Source organism: Lissotriton helveticus (assembly GCF_964261635.1).
Source record: "Lissotriton helveticus chromosome 1_1 unlocalized genomic scaffold, aLisHel1.1 SUPER_1_unloc_8, whole genome shotgun sequence".
In the NCBI taxonomy this organism is placed as follows: domain Eukaryota; kingdom Metazoa; phylum Chordata; class Amphibia; order Caudata; family Salamandridae; genus Lissotriton; species Lissotriton helveticus.
In genome coordinates, this window is record NW_027611725.1 from 2,115,058 (window position 1) to 2,135,807 (window position 20,750).

The following is a 20,750-nucleotide window of genomic DNA, read 5'->3' on the forward strand; positions in this document are numbered from 1 at the left end:
AATGCCCTTATATGTACCTAAAATCGTCTTATGTGTGTACCGCCTATTTTTCAAACCCTTGTTGTGAGACAGCCCCGTCACCTCATCTATGTCGTAGTCCTCATTATAGTACTGTCTGCTCTGAGGGGCATCAAAATAATTCCCACTCTGTCTATATCCTGAAGCATTCTCTGACTGCATCTGTTACCGGCCGCCACGACCTCCTCCTCCTCTTCCTCGAAACCCGCGGCCTCCCGGTGCTGCGTTGTTCTTCCACAATTCCAGGCACTCATACCGCCAATGCCCATCTTTTTTACAGTACGCACACTGGTTGTACCCAACAAGTGAGCCGGAACCACCACCTCTACCAGCCCTGTGACTGGTTGAGTGAGGTGGTCTCTGGACTAGCCCCTAACCCCTACCTCGCAATCTGCTGCAGCAACACCCTTGTCTTCAAATCCTTTGACTTTTTCTCCACTTTCTCCTTATCCTCATTGTCTCTTTGGAGCATATTATCAAGACATTATATATATTATCAAATCCATAAACACCCCCTCAAACCTAGTAAAGTAATCGGATATGCTCTCATCCTTTTTCTGACGACATGCAGTCAACTTATCCCATTCCACCTTCCTCAGCGGGATAAGGGAGTGCATGTACGTTATAATCCTGGCCGCAATGCCATCAACTCTGTTTTTGACTTGTCACCGGGCTTGCACTCCTTGTCCCACACCTTTATTTCGTCCCATGTCCCCCCAGTTCCAGTGCATGATCCTGCATATGTACCTGTCGCCAGGTATCTAATAATAATAATAATAATAGGGGGTTTTGTAAAGTGCTTGGTGACGCCCAGCGGCGTGTCCCCGCGCTGTGGAGCGAGTGCTTGCAGGAAAACTACAGGGGGCAGAACCTGTTATCGGGTGAATAATATTGTTTTTAACTTGGCTCTAAAGATTGATTCGGATGGCTCAAGACGCAACGCCGCAGGAAGTTTATTCCAGCTTAACGCAGCCAGATGCCTGAAAGATCTTCCGCCCATCCTTGCTTTAGACACCTTGGGCATGGACAGACGCCCCGATCCGGAAGATCTAAGGGAACGGGAAGGCTCATATTGTGTCAGCAGTCCCTGCAATGGAAGGGGTGCCCTACCATTGACGATTCGATGGCAAGTGCAGAGTGCTTTAAACTCCACCCTGCTTCTTACCGGGAGCCAGTGCAGGGTCTGAAGAGCCGCTTTAGAGGCAGCCCTTCTGGGTAGTCTGACCACCAATCGGGCAGCAGCGTTCTGCAAGACCTGCAGGCGGCTCAGATTCTTCTCCAAGGTCCCTAAATAGAGAAGGTTGCCATAGTCCATCTTGGATGTGACTAGTGCATGCACTAGCGTTTGGCGTGCTTTGATGGGTAGAAATTTCAGCACCTTCCTAAGGCTCTTGAGAGTCCCGAAGCAGGATCCAATCACCCGATTGATCTGGAGGGCAAAGGTCAGGTTGGAATCAAACCAAATGCCCAAATTCCTCGCCTCCTGGCAGGGGGTAGGTGTTGGTCCCAGGCATGGCGGCCACCATGCCGACGTCCACGCCGCCTGGCCACCCCCTACGACCAGCACCTCAGTCTTGCCTCCGTTGAACTTGAGGCAGTTGGCGGACATCCAGACTGCAAGATCTTGCATGCACGATCTGAAGATGTCCGCCGCGAGACTAGGCGCACGCGATAGGGAGATGACCAGCTGTGTGTTGTCGGCATAAGACACCATGCGCAGGCCGTGACTCTCCACTATAGTGGCTACCGGAGCAACGTAGAGATTGAAGAGAGTTGGACTCAGGGATGAGCCTTGCGGCACCCCCTGGCCCAAAGCTACACGCTCCGAATAGAAGTCACCCTGCCTGACTTGAAAGCCTCGGCCAGATAGAAATGATTGGATCCATTTCAGCGCTGCGCCTCTCACCCCTCCTTTGCTCAGACACTGTAGCAAGATGGAGTGTGCCACAGTGTCGAACGCAGCGCTGAGATCCAGAAGTATCAAGGCCATAGTTTGACCCTCGTCTGCTACCAGTACCAACAGTCTAAAAAATAACTATGTGTCAGCTAACGTCATTATTGTGGAGGAGGCTAGAATCAGGCAACTGGCTCTTTAAAGATAGGACCTCATTACTCTTCGAAGGAGTATATATCCATTGTTATTGAATTCAAGCGTCCACCCACTGTCTAATTACTGTGTTCGTGGAATCACTCAGCTTGGGTACTTCGGGATGATATAGGATGAACTTCCCTCATAGGGTGCAGCGTCCCTACTGTTGGAACCTCTGGAGGCAGCCGTTCTCGATAACTTACTAATATCCTCATGTTACTAAAAACTTCACCTGGGGCCATAGCAGTAGCATACACCCTGTCCCGTATGTCATAAATAGCTTGTGGTGCGACACCCCTGTAACATTGTTCTCATAATGCTATCAATGTGGTCGGCATGTGCTTAAGAGCAAGTTGCTGCAAAAATGGCTCATAATCTTTCATCACACTCCACCTGTCTTCCACAGTTTGAATCGCATTCCGACCCCACAGGGCCACTTGATTCGCCACCATCGTCTTTACTTCATTACCGACAGCAGAACGCAACAACACCTTGTGTATACGATGGCGTGCTGCTGTCCAATCCACCTCAAACATTCCACGCACAGGCAAATCCACATTCGGCAATGTATGGGGTGTCACATTCAAAGAAGAAAGAGCAGATGCAAAGACAGGTACCATGGCATGAGGGGATAGCACTACAGGGTATAAAGGGATAGTAGTGGCTGAGGCAGCATCATCAGACAAGATAGTAGGTAAAACAAGAGAACCGACCGCTCCCGCCCCTCCCGCGTGATGAGGCTGATGCAACAGAGCTAGGAGGGGGCAGACCCAGAGGTTGCGGACGAAGATGTCTGGACTATTGGATATATCTGTTCAGGGGCATAAGGGGTGGCGGACAAGAATCAAATACTTCTTCAAGAAAATCGTCCTTTTCTTCCATAGTAACATAACATTTTTCGGTCTGCAATCGAAACTTCCTGTCGGCACATTCTATTCCTTACTTTATCTTCCCTCTCCCATATGCCACTACTTTCTGCAAAATTGTTTGTGACTGTCACTTCCTTTCCTCCTTTTCTGCTCTCATACATTTTTGTTTTGCTTCCTTCTGCCACACTCTTACCAAATCAAACATTGACTGCCTGCTTTTCTTAGCCACAACCCACAACCCTCAACCCACTCTGCAAAGAAACTGGAACAAAATCACCATCGATCAGATCTCCACATCGCTTCTTCAGAACCCCCCAGGCCTATTCGTCGAACCCTAACCAAGCAGCCATCAACCTCACACAATGGCTAACTCAAAGCGCCGACAACCTAGCACCCTTGAAAAAACATCAAATCAAACTAGGCAGCAAAAACGCCCCCTGGTTCAACGATGAGCTTAAGAAATCCAAGAAACTCTGTCGCTCCCTCGATAAGGCCTGGAAAAAAGACCCAAACACCAGCACCAGGGACGCCTTCAAAAACGCCACCCGCATACACCACCAACTGATCCGGACAGCCAAGAAAGCCGCATTCAAAGACAAACTAGACAACAACGCCCACAACAGCAAGGCATTATTCAACATCGTCAAAGAGTTTACCAACCCCACTGCCATCTCCAACGACATCACTCCCTCTCAAACGCTTTGCGACTCCTTAGCTTCATTCTTCCACGACAAAATCGCAGACATCCACAACAGCTTCAACAACCAACCCAAAGACCAACCCACCCAACCTTCTGCCGAACCTTCACCCCCCTTGAACATCCTTAATGACTGGAACCCAATCTCCACTGACGACACCATCCACCTGATGAACTCCATCCACTCAGGATCCCCCACAGACCCATGCCCTCACCACATCTTCAACAAAGCAGACTCCATCATAGCACCACACCTCCGAGACGTCATCAACTGCTCCCTCAACTCCGCCACCTTCCCGGAAAGCTGGAAACACGCCGAACTCAGCGCCCTTCTAAAAAAAAACACAGCTGACCCCACCGAACTCAAAAACTACCGTCCCATCTCACTCCTTCCATTCCCGGCCAAAGTCATCGAGAAAGCAATCAACAACCAGCTCACCGCCTTCCTCGAAACCAACAATTCCCTCGACTCCTCACAGTCCGGATTCCGAGCCAAACACAGCACTGAGACCGCACTCATCGCAGCAACAGACGACATTCGAACTCTACTGGACAATGGAGACACAGTCGCCCTCATCCTCCTTGACCTCTCCGCAGCCTTCGACACAGTCTGTCATAGTACCCTGTTACATCGCCTTAGAAACATCGGAATCCAAGGAAAAGCTCTAGAATGGATCACCTCGTTCCTCGCCGGAAGAACTCAGAGAGTCCGCCTCCCACCGTTCAAGTCAGAGGCCTCTGAAGTCATCTGTGGCGTGCCACAAGGATCCTCACTCAGCCCCACCCTCTTCAACGTATACATGAGCCCCCTCGCGACCATCGCACGACAACACAACATCATCTCCTACGCTGACGACACTCAACTGATCCTCTCACTCACCAATGACCCTAACACCGCCAAAACCAACGTACATCAAGGAATGAAAGAAGTAGCAGAGTGGATGAAGCTCAGCAGTCTCTGAAACTGAATTCAGACAAAACAGAAGTCCTTATCTTAGGTACCTCCCCCTCCGCATGGGACGACTCTTGGTAGCCAGCGGCCCTTGGAAAAGCACCCATCCCGACGGACCACGCACGGAACCTGGGCGTCATCCTAGACTCCTCACTCTCGATGACCAGACAAGTCAACGCCGTTTCATCATCCTGCTTCAACATTCTTCGCATGCTCAAAAAAACATTTCGCTGGATCCCCACCGAAACTAGAAAAACGGTCACCCACGCACTGGTTACAAGCCGCCTGGACTACGGAAACACCCTATACGCCGGTACCACCGCAAAACTTCAGAAAAAACTCCAACGCATCCAGAACGCATCAGCCAGACTCATACTAGACATCCCGCGTAAAGATCACATTTCTAATCACCTGAAAGACCTCCATTGGCTCCCTATCAATAAGAGGATAACATTTCGCCTCCTCACCCACGCACACAAAGCACTTTACGAACTCGGACCCGAATGCCTCAACACGCGAGTCTCCTTCTACACCCCCTCCCGCCAGCTACGCTCTTCCAACCAAGCCCTTGCTGCTATTCCTCGCATCAACAAAACCACCATGGGAGGAAGATCCTTCTCCTACTTGGCGGCTAAATCCTGGAATTCACTTCCCATTCACCTCCGCCTCACTCAAAACCACCTAGCATTCAGAAAGCAACTTAAAACCTGGATATTCGACAAGTAATTCCCCTCCTTCCTCAAGCGCCTTGGGACCCTCTGGGTATGTAGAGCGCTATACAAATTACTTGACTTGACTTGACTTAGCGAACAATTTATCTTGCAAGAAACCCAATTTTTGTTTATCAAACGAGCCAGTAAGATGCCATTGCAGGTTGGCATTGTCCCTCGTATACTTATGCCACAGCGTGCTAAACATATTAGGGCCAATACCATGCTTGACGTATATGTCAAATTTGGGGTACCCTCCGGAGGTGCAGGCTGGCTCTCTTCCAATCGGGCATCAGAAAAACGGCATTGGCATCCAAAACACATACATTTACTAAAACAAGGCATCACCACTTTAAAGAGACCCACACTGTTCAAAAACCATACTCCACAATCCAAAGACTATTCCAAGTTCAAGAGGACAGGTTCTAACCCAGACATTTTCAAGCGCGGACCGAATTCCCAGTTGGCTGGTAGATTGTCTGTAAATGGTCCCGGACCTTTTCAAGAATCCAATTACCAGTTGGCCCAGTAGACCACTCACAAGCACTCTGGGGTCCGCAGACCCACCAAGACACTGCAAAATTCCGTTACTAATGAGCAATCTGTTACAAACACTTCCACGCAAGCAAACAGCGTTCAAAAATAAACTCTTCATGCCAGAACAGGTCACTTTCGCACACTTTCATCACACCTCTGGGTCATCCACAGTCTGCCGTTCAAGGCACTCAGCCCGTCGGCTGGTGTCGTTCAAGACGGTCCGAAGAACGTTACCAGGCGCTGCCCAAAGGCCAGTGTCATTCAAATGTGGTGCCACTTCCAAAGAACAAAAGGACAAAGAACCAAATACCCAAACCACTCACCTGGTGCACTCAGAGTGAGGCAAATTATTCTCCACTGATGAATCTCTGGACCAAACAGTCAAATCCAGGGTTCGCCTTTTCAGGATCCCAGCTGGAGACCACTAGCTGTGGATCCGCCCGATCTGAAGGGCGGGGCAGCTGCGAGAACCAAGCTCAGTCTTCAGATGTGGGGCCACAATACGCCCAACCGACCAGACACCACCCTGGCCCCTGACACCAGCTGATGGGTGAGGGGGCCACAAATTTGTGGGGTCCCTGTTCGGCCACCAACTGAAGGACAGGGCCACTAAGTGCCCAACGGGTTATATACACAACCACCTACTATGCCTTCCCAAATGAAGAGTCGGTCAGACAGTGGAGAATTCAAACGTACTTTATTAACATATCTCTGCAGAGCGAGCCCAGTCTGACCCACACCCTGTGGTGTTCGGCAAGGGACTGACCCCTAACGGTCAGTAATGCACAATTATCCCTCCAAGAAACCCCCAACCACGCCCACAATGGAAAACTAACAGCTCAGGCTGAACAAGGAACCTTGCCTGATGGGCACACTATCAGGGGTTCAAGGTCATGATGCTGGGTCTCAGCATCTCCTTAACGTGGGAGCAGAAACCTCCCTACAGATAAACATTATACAAAGAATGGCTTATTCATTAGTACATCAGAAAGCGGCCTTGGAAAGGCAGACAGAAAATAATAACAAAATGCAGTATTCTACTGAGGCAAGCAACGTGAACATTTTGCGGCCTACTTCGGGCCTAGTTAAAGCAACCTAATAGGAACTGCAAAAGCTAATGGAGTCACAAGTATACATAGGGGCCTACTCATTAGTCAGATAGCTAAGTGGGTTGTACAACATGAAATGCGAATCGTATCTATTTAGCCACGCAATGCTAACCTAACATACCTATGACATCATGTGACAGGAAGCATTACACAAATAGGGATTTTGAGACTAAAAGGACCAGTAGCCTGTTCCCTAAAAACCATGGGTTGCGTCCGGGACTTCAATATCCTGTCCCAACACGCACATTCAGCACATTAACGCACTAACCTCTCTACATGTACATCCATGGCAGCGCACCAATATGCTTCCCTGATGATTTCGGGAAACCACGATGGGAGCACACTGCTAGCCTCTCCTCCGGATCGCCCCTCTGCATTGTGGTATATGCAGTGCGTATAACTTGAAGAGTTTCGGAAAAAGTTTGTGTGTGATTCACCAAAGTTGGTGCAAGTAAGTACTTAATATTTCCAGCATCTCTAGACATGAGACATGGCTCGTGTTTCGTAATAGTATCCCACATCAGTAGAGAAAAGTTCTAGGATGGTTGAGAAGGCCGCCAAACAACCGTCACAGGCCTCGATGCCTCTTAGGCGCGCAGGTGCATCTCCAAAAGCTCGTCAGCTTAGGGGCTCACGGGAGCCCTTTAACAGGAAAACCACGATGGGAGCACACTGCTAGCCTAAGAGGCACTGGTCAGCCCTACGGGTGAGGTCAGCATCACGTAACTTCTTCAATACTGACCTCAGCCTCCCATCATGCTCCTCAAGATCCACACCAAAGATGAGCACATCATCTGGGTAAACCTTGACACCCTGAAGGCTTCCAAGAATGTCCTCCATCGCCCTCTAAAAAAACTGAGGCTGCAGAAATCAGTCCGAAAGGCATTCTTAGAAATCTAAAGGTACCAAAGGGTGTTACACAGGAGGTACGGTACTGGGAAGAGGAGTGAATGTTCTGGTTGTTCTGAAGAGGAATGAAGACATCCACGACATGTTCGACGCCATCACCACCCCGGCAACAGCCCACACCCCTGCTCCCAAGACCACCATCCGTATCAACCGCCTGCGTGCCTAGACAACATCAACGACAATGACACCATCAAGATCATGAACACCGTCCAGTCCGGATCCCTGGAAGACCCCTGCCCACACCACATCTACAACAAAGCCAGCAGCACCATAGCAATCCACCTCTGGAAAACCATCAACATCTCATTCGAGACAGCGACCTTCCCGGAGAGCTGGAAGCACGCAGAGATCAACGCCTTACTAAAGAAACCCAAGGCGGACCCCAAGGTGACTCACTCCTCCTCACGGACAGAGTGGTCGCTCCCTGTGCTCCTAGCTACAACTTGGTATCGTAGCGCCGCTTCGCTGAAAAGATCTCTGCCTTAACTGAATTTGTCTTTGCCTGCTGTGTGCTAGCGCTTTGCATTATCAGCGCTATAGATATTAATATTGATTCTGGTTGTGTGCTTATACTGTCATTGGCTGGGCATCGTAGCGCCGCTTTGCTGAAGAGATCTCTGCCATAACTGTAACTGTATTTGCCTGCTGTGTACTAGCACTCTGCATTATCAGCGCTATACTGATTCTTAGCTGTGTATTTACTCTGTCTGCGCGCCTGCCAATAGCGCTACGCTCCGCTCCTCCCCCCGCCTCCATTTTGTTGATCTGTTGTCCTCCTCGTGTGCCCGACCCGCCTCCCAGCTGACACGCCCTCCCACTAAGCTTAATACAGCGCTGCTCGGCTGCAAACGCTGTGACTCACTCCTCCTCACGGACAGAGTGGTCGCTCCCTGTGCTCCTAGCTACAACTTGGTATCGTAGCGCCGCTTCGCTGAAAAGATCTCTGCCTTAACTGAATTTGTCTTTGCCTGCTGTGTGCTAGCGCTTTGCATTATCAGCGCTATAGATATTAATATTGATTCTGGTTGTGTGCTTATACTGTCATTGGCTGGGCATCGTAGCGCCGCTTTGCTGAAGAGATCTCTGCCATAACTGTAACTGTATTTGCCTGCTGTGTACTAGCGCTCTGCATTATCAGCGCTATACTGATTCTTAGCTGTGTATTTACTCTGTCTGCGCGCCTGCCAATAGCGCTACGCTCCGCTCCTCCCCCCGCCTCCATTTTGTTGATCTGTTGTCCTCCTCGTGTGCCCGACCCGCCTCCCAGCTGACACGCCCTCGCCCCTCCCCTCCCTCCATCCATATATGACAGGTATTCTTGCGCGCAGCGTTCACGCGCAGCGACCGCGCCCAACCCGCGCCGAAGGTGCGCCAAAGGTAAGCCCGTCTACGCCCGTCCGCGCCTGGACCGCGCCCAGCGCCAGACCCCCTGCCCCTCTCGCCGCCCACCCCCCCCGCATTACCTACGATGCCGCCACCCTCCTAGCCCTTAACCCCGGCCGCTCCCCCACCTGCGTCCAAGCCGCTCCTGGACGCACCCATGGACCTTTCTCCTGCTACTCCTGCAAATTCAGCAGCACCGTCACCGACACCGCTACGACCACAACACAGATTCCCGACCCCAACCACCTAGAATGCATCCTTCTCAACACCCGCTCGGTCCACAGGCACGCCATTGACCTTTGGAACCTACTAGACACCATCTCTCCTGACGTCGCCTTCCTAACGGAAACATGGATGAACGCTTCCTCCGCCCCTGACATCGCCATCGCCATCCCTGATGACTATAAGATCACACGCAAGGACCGCACCGACCATACAGGAGGTGGAATCGCTATCGTCCATAAGAAAACAATCCGCATCTCAACCAGCTCTGATGCCAACCTCGCCAACTCCGAACACCTTCACTTCCAGATCCACATCGACCCCAAGACCACACTCAGAGGCACCCTCCTCTACAGACCACCAGGTCCACGCGCAAAATTCAGTGAAGACATCACGGACTTCATCACCCCACACGCGCTCCCCTCCAAAGACTACATCCTTCTGGGAGACCTCAACTTTCACCTTGAAAAGATCAACGACCGCAACACCGCCACCCTCTTAGACAACCTCGACAACCTCGGACTTAAACAACTGGTCACTTCCCCCACCCATATCGCAGGTCACACTCTCGACCCCATCTTCACCTCCAGCAACCATGTCTCCTTCAGCCACACTACGGATCTCCTCTGGACTGACCACAGCTGCGTTCACTTCACCTACAACAAGCCGAAACCCATCATCCACCTCCAACCAACTCTACAAAGAAACTGGAACAAAATCACCACAGAACAGATCTCCACATCGCTCCTTCAAACCTCCCCAGCCCTCTCTTCTAACGCCAACGAAGCCGCCTCCAACCTCACCCTTTGGTTATCCAACACCGCCGACACCTTAGCACCACTGAAAAAACGTCAACACAAACTTGGCATCAAGAAGGCCGCATGGTTCAACGACGACCTCAAGAAGTCCAAGAAACTATGCCGCTCCCTTGAAAAGGCCTGGAAAAAAGACCCATCCACCAGCAAAAAGGACGCCTTCAAAAGCGCCATCCGTACTCACCACCAACTGATCCGAAAAGCCAAGAAAACAGCACTCAAAGATCGACTTGACAACAACGCCCACAACAGCAAGGAACTTTTCAACATCGTCAAGGAATTTTCCAACCCCTCGGCCAACTCCAACGACATCACCCCCTCTCAAACCCTCTGCGATTCCCTAGCCTCTTTTTTCCACAACAAGATTGCTGACATCCACAACAGCTTTGACAACCAACCCGGAAGCCAACCCACCCTACCATCAGCTGACCATCTTCCCCCCGTTAACACCCTCAACGCCTGGAAGCCAATCTCCACTGAGGACACCATCCGCCTGATGAACTCCATCCACTCTGGATCCCCCACAGACCCATGCCCTCACCACATCTTCAACAAAGCAGACTCCGTCATAGCTCCGCACCTCCGAGACGTCATCAACTGCTCCTTCAACTCCGCTACCTTCCCAGAAGACTGGAAACACGCTGAACTCACCGCCCTTCTGAAAAAACCAACAGCAGACCCCACCGAACTCAAAAACTACCGCCCCATCTCGCTCCTTCCATTCCCGGCCAAAGTCATCGAGAAAGCCGTCAACAACCAACTCGCCGCCTTCCTCGAAGCCAACAAATCCCTCGACCCCTCACAATCTGGCTTCCGAGCCAAACACAGCACTGAGACCGCCCTCATCGCAGCAACAGACGACATTCGAACTCTGCTGGACAATGGAGACACAGTCGCCCTCATCCTCCTCGACCTCTCTGCAGCCTTCGACACAGTCTGCCACAGCACCCTTTTACAACGCCTCAGAAACATCGGAATCCAAGGAAAGGCACTGGAATGGATCACTTCGTTCCTCACCGGAAGAACCCAGAGAGTCCGCCTCCCACCTTTCAAGTCCGAGGCCACCGAAGTCATCTGCGGCGTACCACAAGGATCCTCACTCAGTCCCACCCTCTTCAACGTATACATGAGCCCCCTCGCGGCCATCGCCCGCCAACACAACCTCAACATCATCTCTTACGCGGATGACACTCAACTGATCCTATCTCTCACCAAGGACCCCAGCACCGCCAAAACTAACCTACACGAAGGAATGAAAGAAGTCGCCGAATGGATGAAACAAAGCCGTCTGAAACTGAACTCAGACAAAACAGAAGTCCTCATCTTAGGTAAATCCCCCTCTGCATGGGACGACTCCTGGTGGCCGGAAGCCCTCGGAAATGCACCCATCCCGACAGACCACGCACGGAACCTTGGCGTCATCCTGGATTCTTCACTCTCAATGAACAAACAAGTCAGCGCCGTATCCTCTTCCTGCTTTAACATTCTTCGCATGCTCAGAAAAACATTTTGCTGGATCCCCTCCGAAACAAGGAAAACAGTCACCCACGCTCTAGTCACGAGCCGACTGGACTACGGAAACACCCTCTACGCAGGTACCACCGCTAAACTCCAGAAGAAACTACAACGAATCCAAAACGCCTCAGCCAGGCTCATATTAGACATCCCACGCAACGAACACATCTCTGGTCACCTTAAAGACCTCCACTGGCTACCCGTCAATAAGAGGATTACTTTCCGACTGCTTACCCACGCACACAAATCACTCTACGACATCGGACCAGATTGCCTCAACTCTCGACTGTCCTTTTACACCCCCTCCCGACAACTTCGCTCTTCCAGCCAAGCCTTCGCCACTGTACCTCGCATCAACAAGACCACCATGGGAGGCAGATCCTTCTCATACCTGGCTGCCAAAACATGGAACTCACTCCCCGCTTACCTCTGCCTCACCCAGAATCACCTAGCGTTCAGAAAGCAGCTTAAAACGTGGATATTTGACAAATAATCCTCCTCCCCTTCCTAAGCGCCTTGAAACCCTCTGGGTATGTAGTGCGCTATATAAATGTTATGACTTGACTTGACTTGACAAGGACCTCAAGAACTTCCGGCCCATCTTCCTGCTCCCGTTCCCGGAGAAGGTCATCGAAAAGGCTGTCAACATACAACTGACCAGCTTCCTTGAAGAGAACAACATCCTGGACCCATCCCAGCCCTCATCGCCGCCACCGACGACATCAGGAACATGCTCGACAACTGAGAAACCGCGGCCCTCATCCTCCTGGACCTGTCAGCCGCTTTCGACACAGTCTGCCACCGCAAACTAAGAGCACGCCTCCACAATGCCGGAATCCAAGAGAAGGGGCTGGACTGGACCACCTCCTTCCTCTCCGAGAGAACCCAGAGGGTCAGCCTCCCACCTTCCGCTCCGAAGCCACTGAGATCATCTGCAGCGTACCCCAAGGCTCATCTCTCAGCCCAACGTTGTTCAACGTCTACATGGCATCACTCACCCACGTCGCCTAACAGCACGACCTAAACATCATCTCCTATGCCGACGACACCCATCAGATCCTCTCGCTCACCAAGGACCCCCACACCATCAAAACCAACCTCCACGAAGGAATGAAGACCATCGCCGACTAGATGAGGAACAGCCGACTGAAGCTGAACTCGGATAAGACGGAAGTCGTCATCCTCGGCTCCACCCCCTCGGCCTGGTGGCCGACGGCAGTAGGAGCACCCCCTACACCCACCAACCACGCACGAAACCTAGGGGTCATCCTCGACTCCACACTCTCCGTGACACAGCAGGTCAACGCCGTCTCCTCCTCCTGGTCAAACACTCTGCGCATGCTTCGCAGGATCTTAAAGTGGATCCCCACCGAAACTAGAAGGACGGTCACCCAGGCCCTCGTCAGCAGCAGACTGGACTACGGCAATGCACTCTACGCAGGAGCCCCAGCCAAACTCCTGAAATGACTCCAATGCATCCAGAACGCCTCAGCATGCCTAATCCTTGACATCTCCCGCCGCAGCCACATCACACCCCACCTGAAAGACCTGCACTGGCTCCCCATCAACAAGAGGATACCCTTCAAGCTCCTCACCCACGCACACAAGACACTCCACAACACCGGCTAGCGTACCTCAACAGGCGACTCAGCCTCTACAATCCCACCCGCCAGCTCTGTTCTGCAGACCACGCCCTCGCCACCATCCCCTGCATTCGAAGAATGACCGCCGGCGGGAGATCATTCCCCCACTTCGCCGCCAAGATGTGGAACACCCTCCCCACCAAAGACCTTCTAAACTTCAGGAGACTCCTCAAGACCTGGCTCTTCGAACAGTAGCAGCACCCCCCCCCCCCCCCCCAGCACCTTGAGACCATCACGGGTATGTAGTGCGCTTTACAAATGCTATGATTGATTGATTGATTGATTGAAGCCCGACCTGGTGATAGGCGGAGGTCAAGTCGAAGGATGAAAAATGCCTTGTCCCCTCAGGAGAATCCAGCATTTTAGTTATGTTGGGTAAAGGGTAATGATCAACAATAACTGCTTTGTTGAGCTCCCTCGAGCCGACACAGAGCCTGACCTCCACATTGGCGTGCGGGCCATAACAACAGGAGAGACCCACTCCGTTGCTTCAACTTCTTGAATGATGCCCTTGGCTAAGAGATTGTCTAATTCAACTTTCATGCACTCCCTTACTAACAGAGGTGCATTCCTAACCTTAGCAGTTTTTGGAACAGCATTAGATTTGACCTTTATCCGATGTACATAGTTATTGAGACACACCCAGCTCACCAGCAAAGTCCTCAGGGAATTCCTTGATCCAGTCTCGATTAGCATTACTAACAACCCTAACTGGTGGTAATTATTTTACGCAGACAGATCTCATTGTGATCAAGGCAGATATGTAGATCACGTTGATGGAACCAACTTATGAGCGAATCCCCTTTCATCAATACATAGATTTTACCAGGCAAGGCTCTCCCTTTGAAGTCAATTGGGCCCCAGAAATAACCCAGCAACTCAATAGTCACCCCACCTTAACCTATTGGTCTAATGTCTGGCTTCAACAGGGTGACTTTGCCCAGCAAATTAAGCTCATAAAATGCTTTTGGGACTAGAGTTATCTTGGCCCCAGAGTCGAACAGCATGCTCATTGGAGCATCATTGATCAAAACTACCTCCTGAGGGCCATCACTAGCGTTCCCTGTGACTGGGAGAATATTGATTCCTTCCAATTCTTCTTCATAATATTCAACTTCCATGACTTTTTTATGCTTGTTGCCCGTTCTGCAGCTTTTTGAGACGTGACCTTTTCTCTCACAAGTTTTTCACATGGCCTTCCAGCCTGGGCGGTCTTTAAAGTTGGCCATATGGCCAGGGTTGCCACACCTGAAAATTCTTTGTGTTAAAGGGCTTTGAAGTGGAGCTCGATTTGGGTTCAACTAATCTATCCACCAGCACCTTGACATCAATGTTCTCCTTCTTTCACCTGAACTGTCTTTGCGTATAATATCAACACACGCTCTTGAATGCTAGTGACTTTTAGCTACGGTAAGTACTTCTTGAAGCAATGGCTTTTCTTCTTGCCACCGGGCATCTCTCGTTTTGTCGAGGGCGCATCCCAACATGAACTGATATCTTAACCGCTCCTCTAAGCTGCACCAAAATTGCACGTGGAAGCCAATTTGCGCAAGGTAGTCATGCACTGTTTGACTGACTCATCCTGCCTTTGCATCCTTCTCCCAAAGTGATATCGTTCAAGGACAGTACTCACTTTGGGGAGGTGGTGCAAGTCCAACTTTTTGAAGCAGATTTCATATTCATTAAGAATGGCAGAGTCACTATCAGAGAGTTCAGGAAGGTGTTCAAAGAATTCTTGTCCCTCAGAGCCCAAACAATGCATTAACCATGAGGCTTTCCTCTCTGCGCTTAAGGAAATGCCACAGACACGAGCATAATGTGTGAAAACCTTCTTTCACTTCAGCCACGAGAGAGAAGGAACTCCTGGAGATGTCAACAAGAAGGGAGGGGCAGTGACATTATGTATGATGTACGTACTATGTTTTGACCTAGTCACTACTTAAGGGTGAACTTCAGTGATCTGCTTACAGTGCGCAATATCCACAAGCCTTATAAACTGTGCGCATCAGCGAAACTGCGTGCAACTTCAGCAATTAAAATTTAGGCCAATGCGCACAATCCCAGAAACTGTATTTGCTGTGCGCATCAGCGGAACTAGCAGCCCGATTACTGATGGCACATATTTATTCAGGGAGGAGTCACTTTAGTCTGGTGCTCAATTACATGTGTAGATGTGAGTCTGGTGATGCCGGATAACTGAAAGGCACACATCTGTTTACATACAATTTCATATATGTCTGATTTATTATTCCTATTACAGCGCCTTCTACCTTGAGAAGGCCCATCCTAGACCAGTGTGAGGACAAAACCCATGCCGATAAATGAGCGACCTGAAGTGTAATACTGAGAAAAAGTAACCTGGAGGATTGCTGCAAATTAAAGTAAATGAATAAAAATGAATAAAGAACTACATAACAACAGCTGTGTGACCTGGAAGCCGATTGTTTCTCAATAAAGCCCTAGTTTGTAATTACCTTACAGTGCTCACATTATCATCCGCGCTAGAAGAGATGGGAGCCTGGGTTGTCTGGTCACAGAAGCTCATTTACATACAAAGGGGGTGACAGCCTGTTCACAACACACAGCACAACTTGTTTACGTAAAGTGCTAGTACACAGAACAGTCTTGTGTCTCTTTTTTCATTTTCTTTAATATATCCTGCACCTTGCTCTGTTCTTCTCTTTCTCTCATTTCAATTCATCATAAATTACTCAAATTCACGATTGCTTTATCAGCACGGCACAAGTCGGAGGGTAGCCACAGTTTGAAGGGGTCCCCCCACTATTATCTAGAAACGGGACTCAGTTGCACCTAGCTCCTTAGTCTGCAACTGGTAATTGTTACTTTGTGCCCCAGCACTGCAGACACAGGACTCTGAGTGTTTGTTTGTGTGAGTGGCGCAAGAGAGGAACAGAGAACTTGACAAAATTAGTCCTTCTATTGCTTAATACATTGTAAATGTGAAACACTTTGGGGCTGGATAAAGAATAACGTCAGGAAACAAACGCAAATTAAAAGTACATTTTATTTATTCGCTGAAAACTGTTTAAAAATGTAATTTCCAAGTTCCACATATCTGTTTAAAAATATTTACACTTTCAGTCATTTCCGAGTGCAGTAACAAACTAATAGTGGGCAAAACACATGATGTATAAAAACTGAAACCAAAAACTTATTTTTACATTATTTTATGATTCTTGTTTATTGTGTTTAAAACAGGCCGTCAACCTTTCACGCGAAAATTATTATAAGGGCTGACATCACTTCTTGTGATGTCACTACATTTATTTTTATTTTTATTTATTTTGTGTTTTCTATAGCACGAACATGACCCAGTGTAGGGTATCAGAGCGCTTTACAGTAGCGTTTCAGCAAAACGAGTACATTAGTGGATAAAACCAGAACATTAGAGGACAAAACCAGTCATTACTGTTTCACACTTCAGTATAGCATATAAACATATATACAGTCAGTAGTTAAATGACGAAGGCACAGCTAAATAACAGGATAAACTTTGTACCAACATCGGATAGCGGAGCACTGAGTGCAAGTGAGCAGTTTATAGACAAGTGAGCAGTTTATAGACAAGCAGTCGTCTAATCAGTCTTATGTGAGAAATTTGCTCATATAGAATGATTTTGCTTCCTTTTTGAAGGTTGCGATAGATGTGATTCTTCTGATGTTTGGTGGGAGTGCATTCCAAATTCTCGGTGCTGCTCCTGAGAATGCTCGGTCATAAGTCTATTTCTTGCGGAAGCGAGCCGGTTTCAGAAGTAAGTCTGTTTTGCTCCTGGAGGGTCGGTTAACTCCAGAAAGAGTACGTTTCTGAGCCAGGTAACCTGGAGTTTTGTGATGGATTGCATTGTCACTGTGATTTGCATATGATAATGGGCTCCTTCACTATTTTCCTTACTTGTGCCCTGTTTATTGGCATGACATGGGTCTATAGGTATTAAAAATAAACATTAAACTCACAGGTGTTCAGCCCATTTCTCTGGTGATGTCACACATTGGCATGTATTCGGCTGCTTCTTCTATTTTTAGATGAGTACAAATAACGTACCGTTCCCCCTCCTTCTAATTTGTTCTTTTTCTCCCCCTTTCTTTGTCACTCTCGCTCTCTTTATCTCTCCCATCTCTATCTCCCACACACTCCTGTTAACTTTAGCTTCATGAATGTCACTGCCACTTCTGGCATTCATACGACAAATCCTTCAGAACATTTGAGGACAAGGGACAATCAAGTGTGGAAGACGAGTTGCTGGGAGTGCAACTGATTGTCCTGGCACATATATGCTTTTGTTGTGGGATTTCGCTATTTCACCACATTCTTCAAACAAAGTCTACTGCTTACAGTGGCTCAATTCTGGTAAAAAGTAGAGTTTGGCAAGTCACAAAATGAATAGGGAGAGCCAAGTTGAAGAGGAGCCACGGATCCCACTTAGTTATAAGGCCTGAGGCACGAGCTGATCCATCAACCGATAACAGTGTGTAAAAGATGCAGCAAACGTTACTTAAAAACAAGGTATATGCTCTTTTATATCTAAAAATAGGTTATTTCTTGAACACCTGTGCTTCGCTTTAGTTCATTACATATAGTGCAGTGGCATTTGTTAATAGTAATACATGCATTTTACCAATGAAGCTTCCATCTCCAGAGCCGTGACAACAGGTCCACTCTGGCTGTGTTGGGTTTATAAGTTTTATCACTAATCCGACAAGTTAACTGAAAATACCACTGTTAGTCCCAGTATTGTTCAGTGTTGCTTTTACAGGTAGTGTGGTCAGGTGCGATTAAATGTTTTTCTTTGTATCTCTTCTTCACCAAATAAAAATCAACAATGTTTCTTTTCTTTTAATCCACATTGTGCTTGTCTCCCACTGTGTATCCTGGTACATAATGTCACTTTGCTATGTGTACGGAAGTGAACAATCGCTGGAAACAAACACTTTTATAATTCTGCAGATACTGTTATCTGTTTTTCTTCTTTACTGCTATTCGGGTCTTTTATCATCTGGTATTTCAATGTCCTACATAATTTGAATTGTATCTTTTTCTGTATTTCATTCCTCTCACAATAACTGCACTGTTTTGCTCTTTTCTATGTCCTCAGAAGGGTCAGAAGTGGAGAAATGTGGCTCAATGGTTAGAGTGGCAGGCCCTGATGCAGAGGTCTGGCCCGGGACCTGGGTTCGATTCCCACCTCAGCGGGTCTTGGGCTCAATTTCCTCGAACCTAATAATTCTCGCCTCAATGCCTAATCTAATCATGGGTCCCACTCTGCAACTCTGGGCAATAGCTTGCTTAATCTCCACAACGGCCCCAACAGCGCTGGGATGACTGGCTTCACCTTGGGGGTGCCCAGGAGTGGACATTTCACAGGGAAAAGCCAGGAAGGGTTCCACAGCGGTATGCGTTACAGCACCAGGACACCCCAGTTGGGGTATTAGTGCACTTTACAAGTACAAATTACATTTACATTTACAAGGGTCAATATTATTTTTGATGTTCTTAAGTTCTTTCCGGAATCTCTGCAGCTCTAGGATTATTTCCATGTGAGTTAAATGAAGGAGTGAATTCACTGAGGGCTGTGTGGGATCGAAAATTGACAAAAGCACTTCTCACTTTCAGTGCCCTTCTATGTTTTCCCCCTGTGTGTTTGCTGATGACTTTGTAGCTCTAATCGTCGACTAAAGCTCTTCCCACATTCTTTGCACTTGAGTGGCATTCCCCCTGTGTGTGTTTGTTGATGTTTTCGTAGGGTTGATAACTGACTAAAGCTCTTCAAACATTCACAGCAATCATATCGTTTTTTCCCTTTGTATATTCGCTGATGTGTTTGTAGGTCTGATAATTGACTAAAGCTCTTCCCACATTCATTGCACTTGAATGGTTTTTCTCCTGTGTGAGTTCGCTGATGATACCTTAATACTGAAGAGAAGCGAAAACTGCTGTCACATTCACCGCAATGATAGGGTTTTTCCCCATTGTGTGTCTGTTGATATGTTTGGAGGTTTGATAATCGACTAAAGCTCTTCGCACATTCACTGCAGTTGAATGTTTTTTTCCCGTGTGTGTTCACTGAAGATGTTGTAGGTGTGATGACTTACTGAAGCTCTTCCCACATTCATTGCACTTGAGTGGCTTTCCCTCTGTGTGTGTTTGTTGATGTTTTCGTAGGGTTGATAACTGACTAAGGCTCTTCAAACATTCACAGCAATCATATAGTTTTGCCCTTGTGTGTGTTCGCTGATGTCTTTGTAAGTCTGATAATTGACTAATGCTCTTCCCATATTCATTGCACTTGAATGGTTTTTCTACTGTGTGTGTTCGCTGGTGATACCTTAATGCTGAAGAGCTGCAAAAACTACTGTCACATTCACTACAATGATAGGGTTTTCCCCCGTGTGTGTTCGCTGCTGACTTTTTAAGTCTGATAACTGACTAAAGCTCTTTACATATTAATTGCACTTGAATGGTTTTTCCCCGTGTGTGTTCCCGGATGTCTTTGAAGGTGTGATAACCGACTAAAGCACTTTGCACATTCACTGCACTTGAATGTTTTTTTCCCCTGTGTGTGTTCGCTGATGTCTTTGAAGGTGTGATAACCGACTAAAGCATTTTGCACATTCACTGCACTTGAATGGTTTTTTTCCCTGTGTGTGTTCGCTGATGTCTTTGAAGGGGTGATAACCGACTAAAGCACTTTGCACATTCACTGCACTTGAATGGTTTTTCCCCCGTGTGTGTTCGATTATGACGTTGAAGGTGTGAGAACAGACTAAAGCACTTTGCACATTTACTGCACTTGAATGGTTTTTCCCGTGTGTGTTTGTTGATGTTTTTGGAGGTGTGATAACCAACTAAAGCACTGTGCACATTCATTGCACTTGAATGGTTTTTCCCCTGTGTGTGTTCGCTGATGTCTTTGAAGGTGTGATAACCGACTAAAGCAGTTTGCACATTCACTGCACTTGAATGGTTTTCCCCCGTGTGTGTTCGCTGATGATACCTTAATGCTGAAGAGCTGCAAAAACTACTGTCACATTCACTACAATGAGAGGGGTTTTCCCCTGTGTGTGTTCGATTATGACTTTGAAGGTGTGATAACCGACTAAAGCACTTTGCACATTCACTGCACTTGAATGTTTTTTTCCGTGTGTGTTTGTTGATGTTTTTGGAGGTGTGATAACCAACTAAAGCACTTTGTACATTCACTGCACTTGAATGGTTTTTCCCGTGTGTGTATTCGCTGATGTTTTTGGAGGTTTGATGAGTGAC

At 48.3% G+C, this 20,750-nt stretch overlaps 2 protein-coding genes across 2 annotated transcripts in view; one reads left to right on the forward strand and one right to left on the reverse strand.

The window, feature by feature from the left end:
- The window catches only part of LOC144806531 (uncharacterized), a 653,350-nt gene that overhangs the window by 454,890 nt on the left and 177,710 nt on the right, over nucleotides 1–20,750 (forward strand). The window lies entirely within an intron of this gene.
- The window catches only part of LOC144806511 (uncharacterized), a 54,875-nt gene continuing 50,600 nt past the window's right edge, over nucleotides 16,476–20,750 (reverse strand). Inside the window, exon 3 of the mRNA XM_078672856.1 lies at nucleotides 16,476–20,442. Within this exon, the coding sequence (XP_078528982.1) occupies nucleotides 20,269–20,442 (174 nt within the window). The 3' untranslated portion in view covers nucleotides 16,476–20,268. The remainder of the gene's footprint in view (nucleotides 20,443–20,750) is intronic.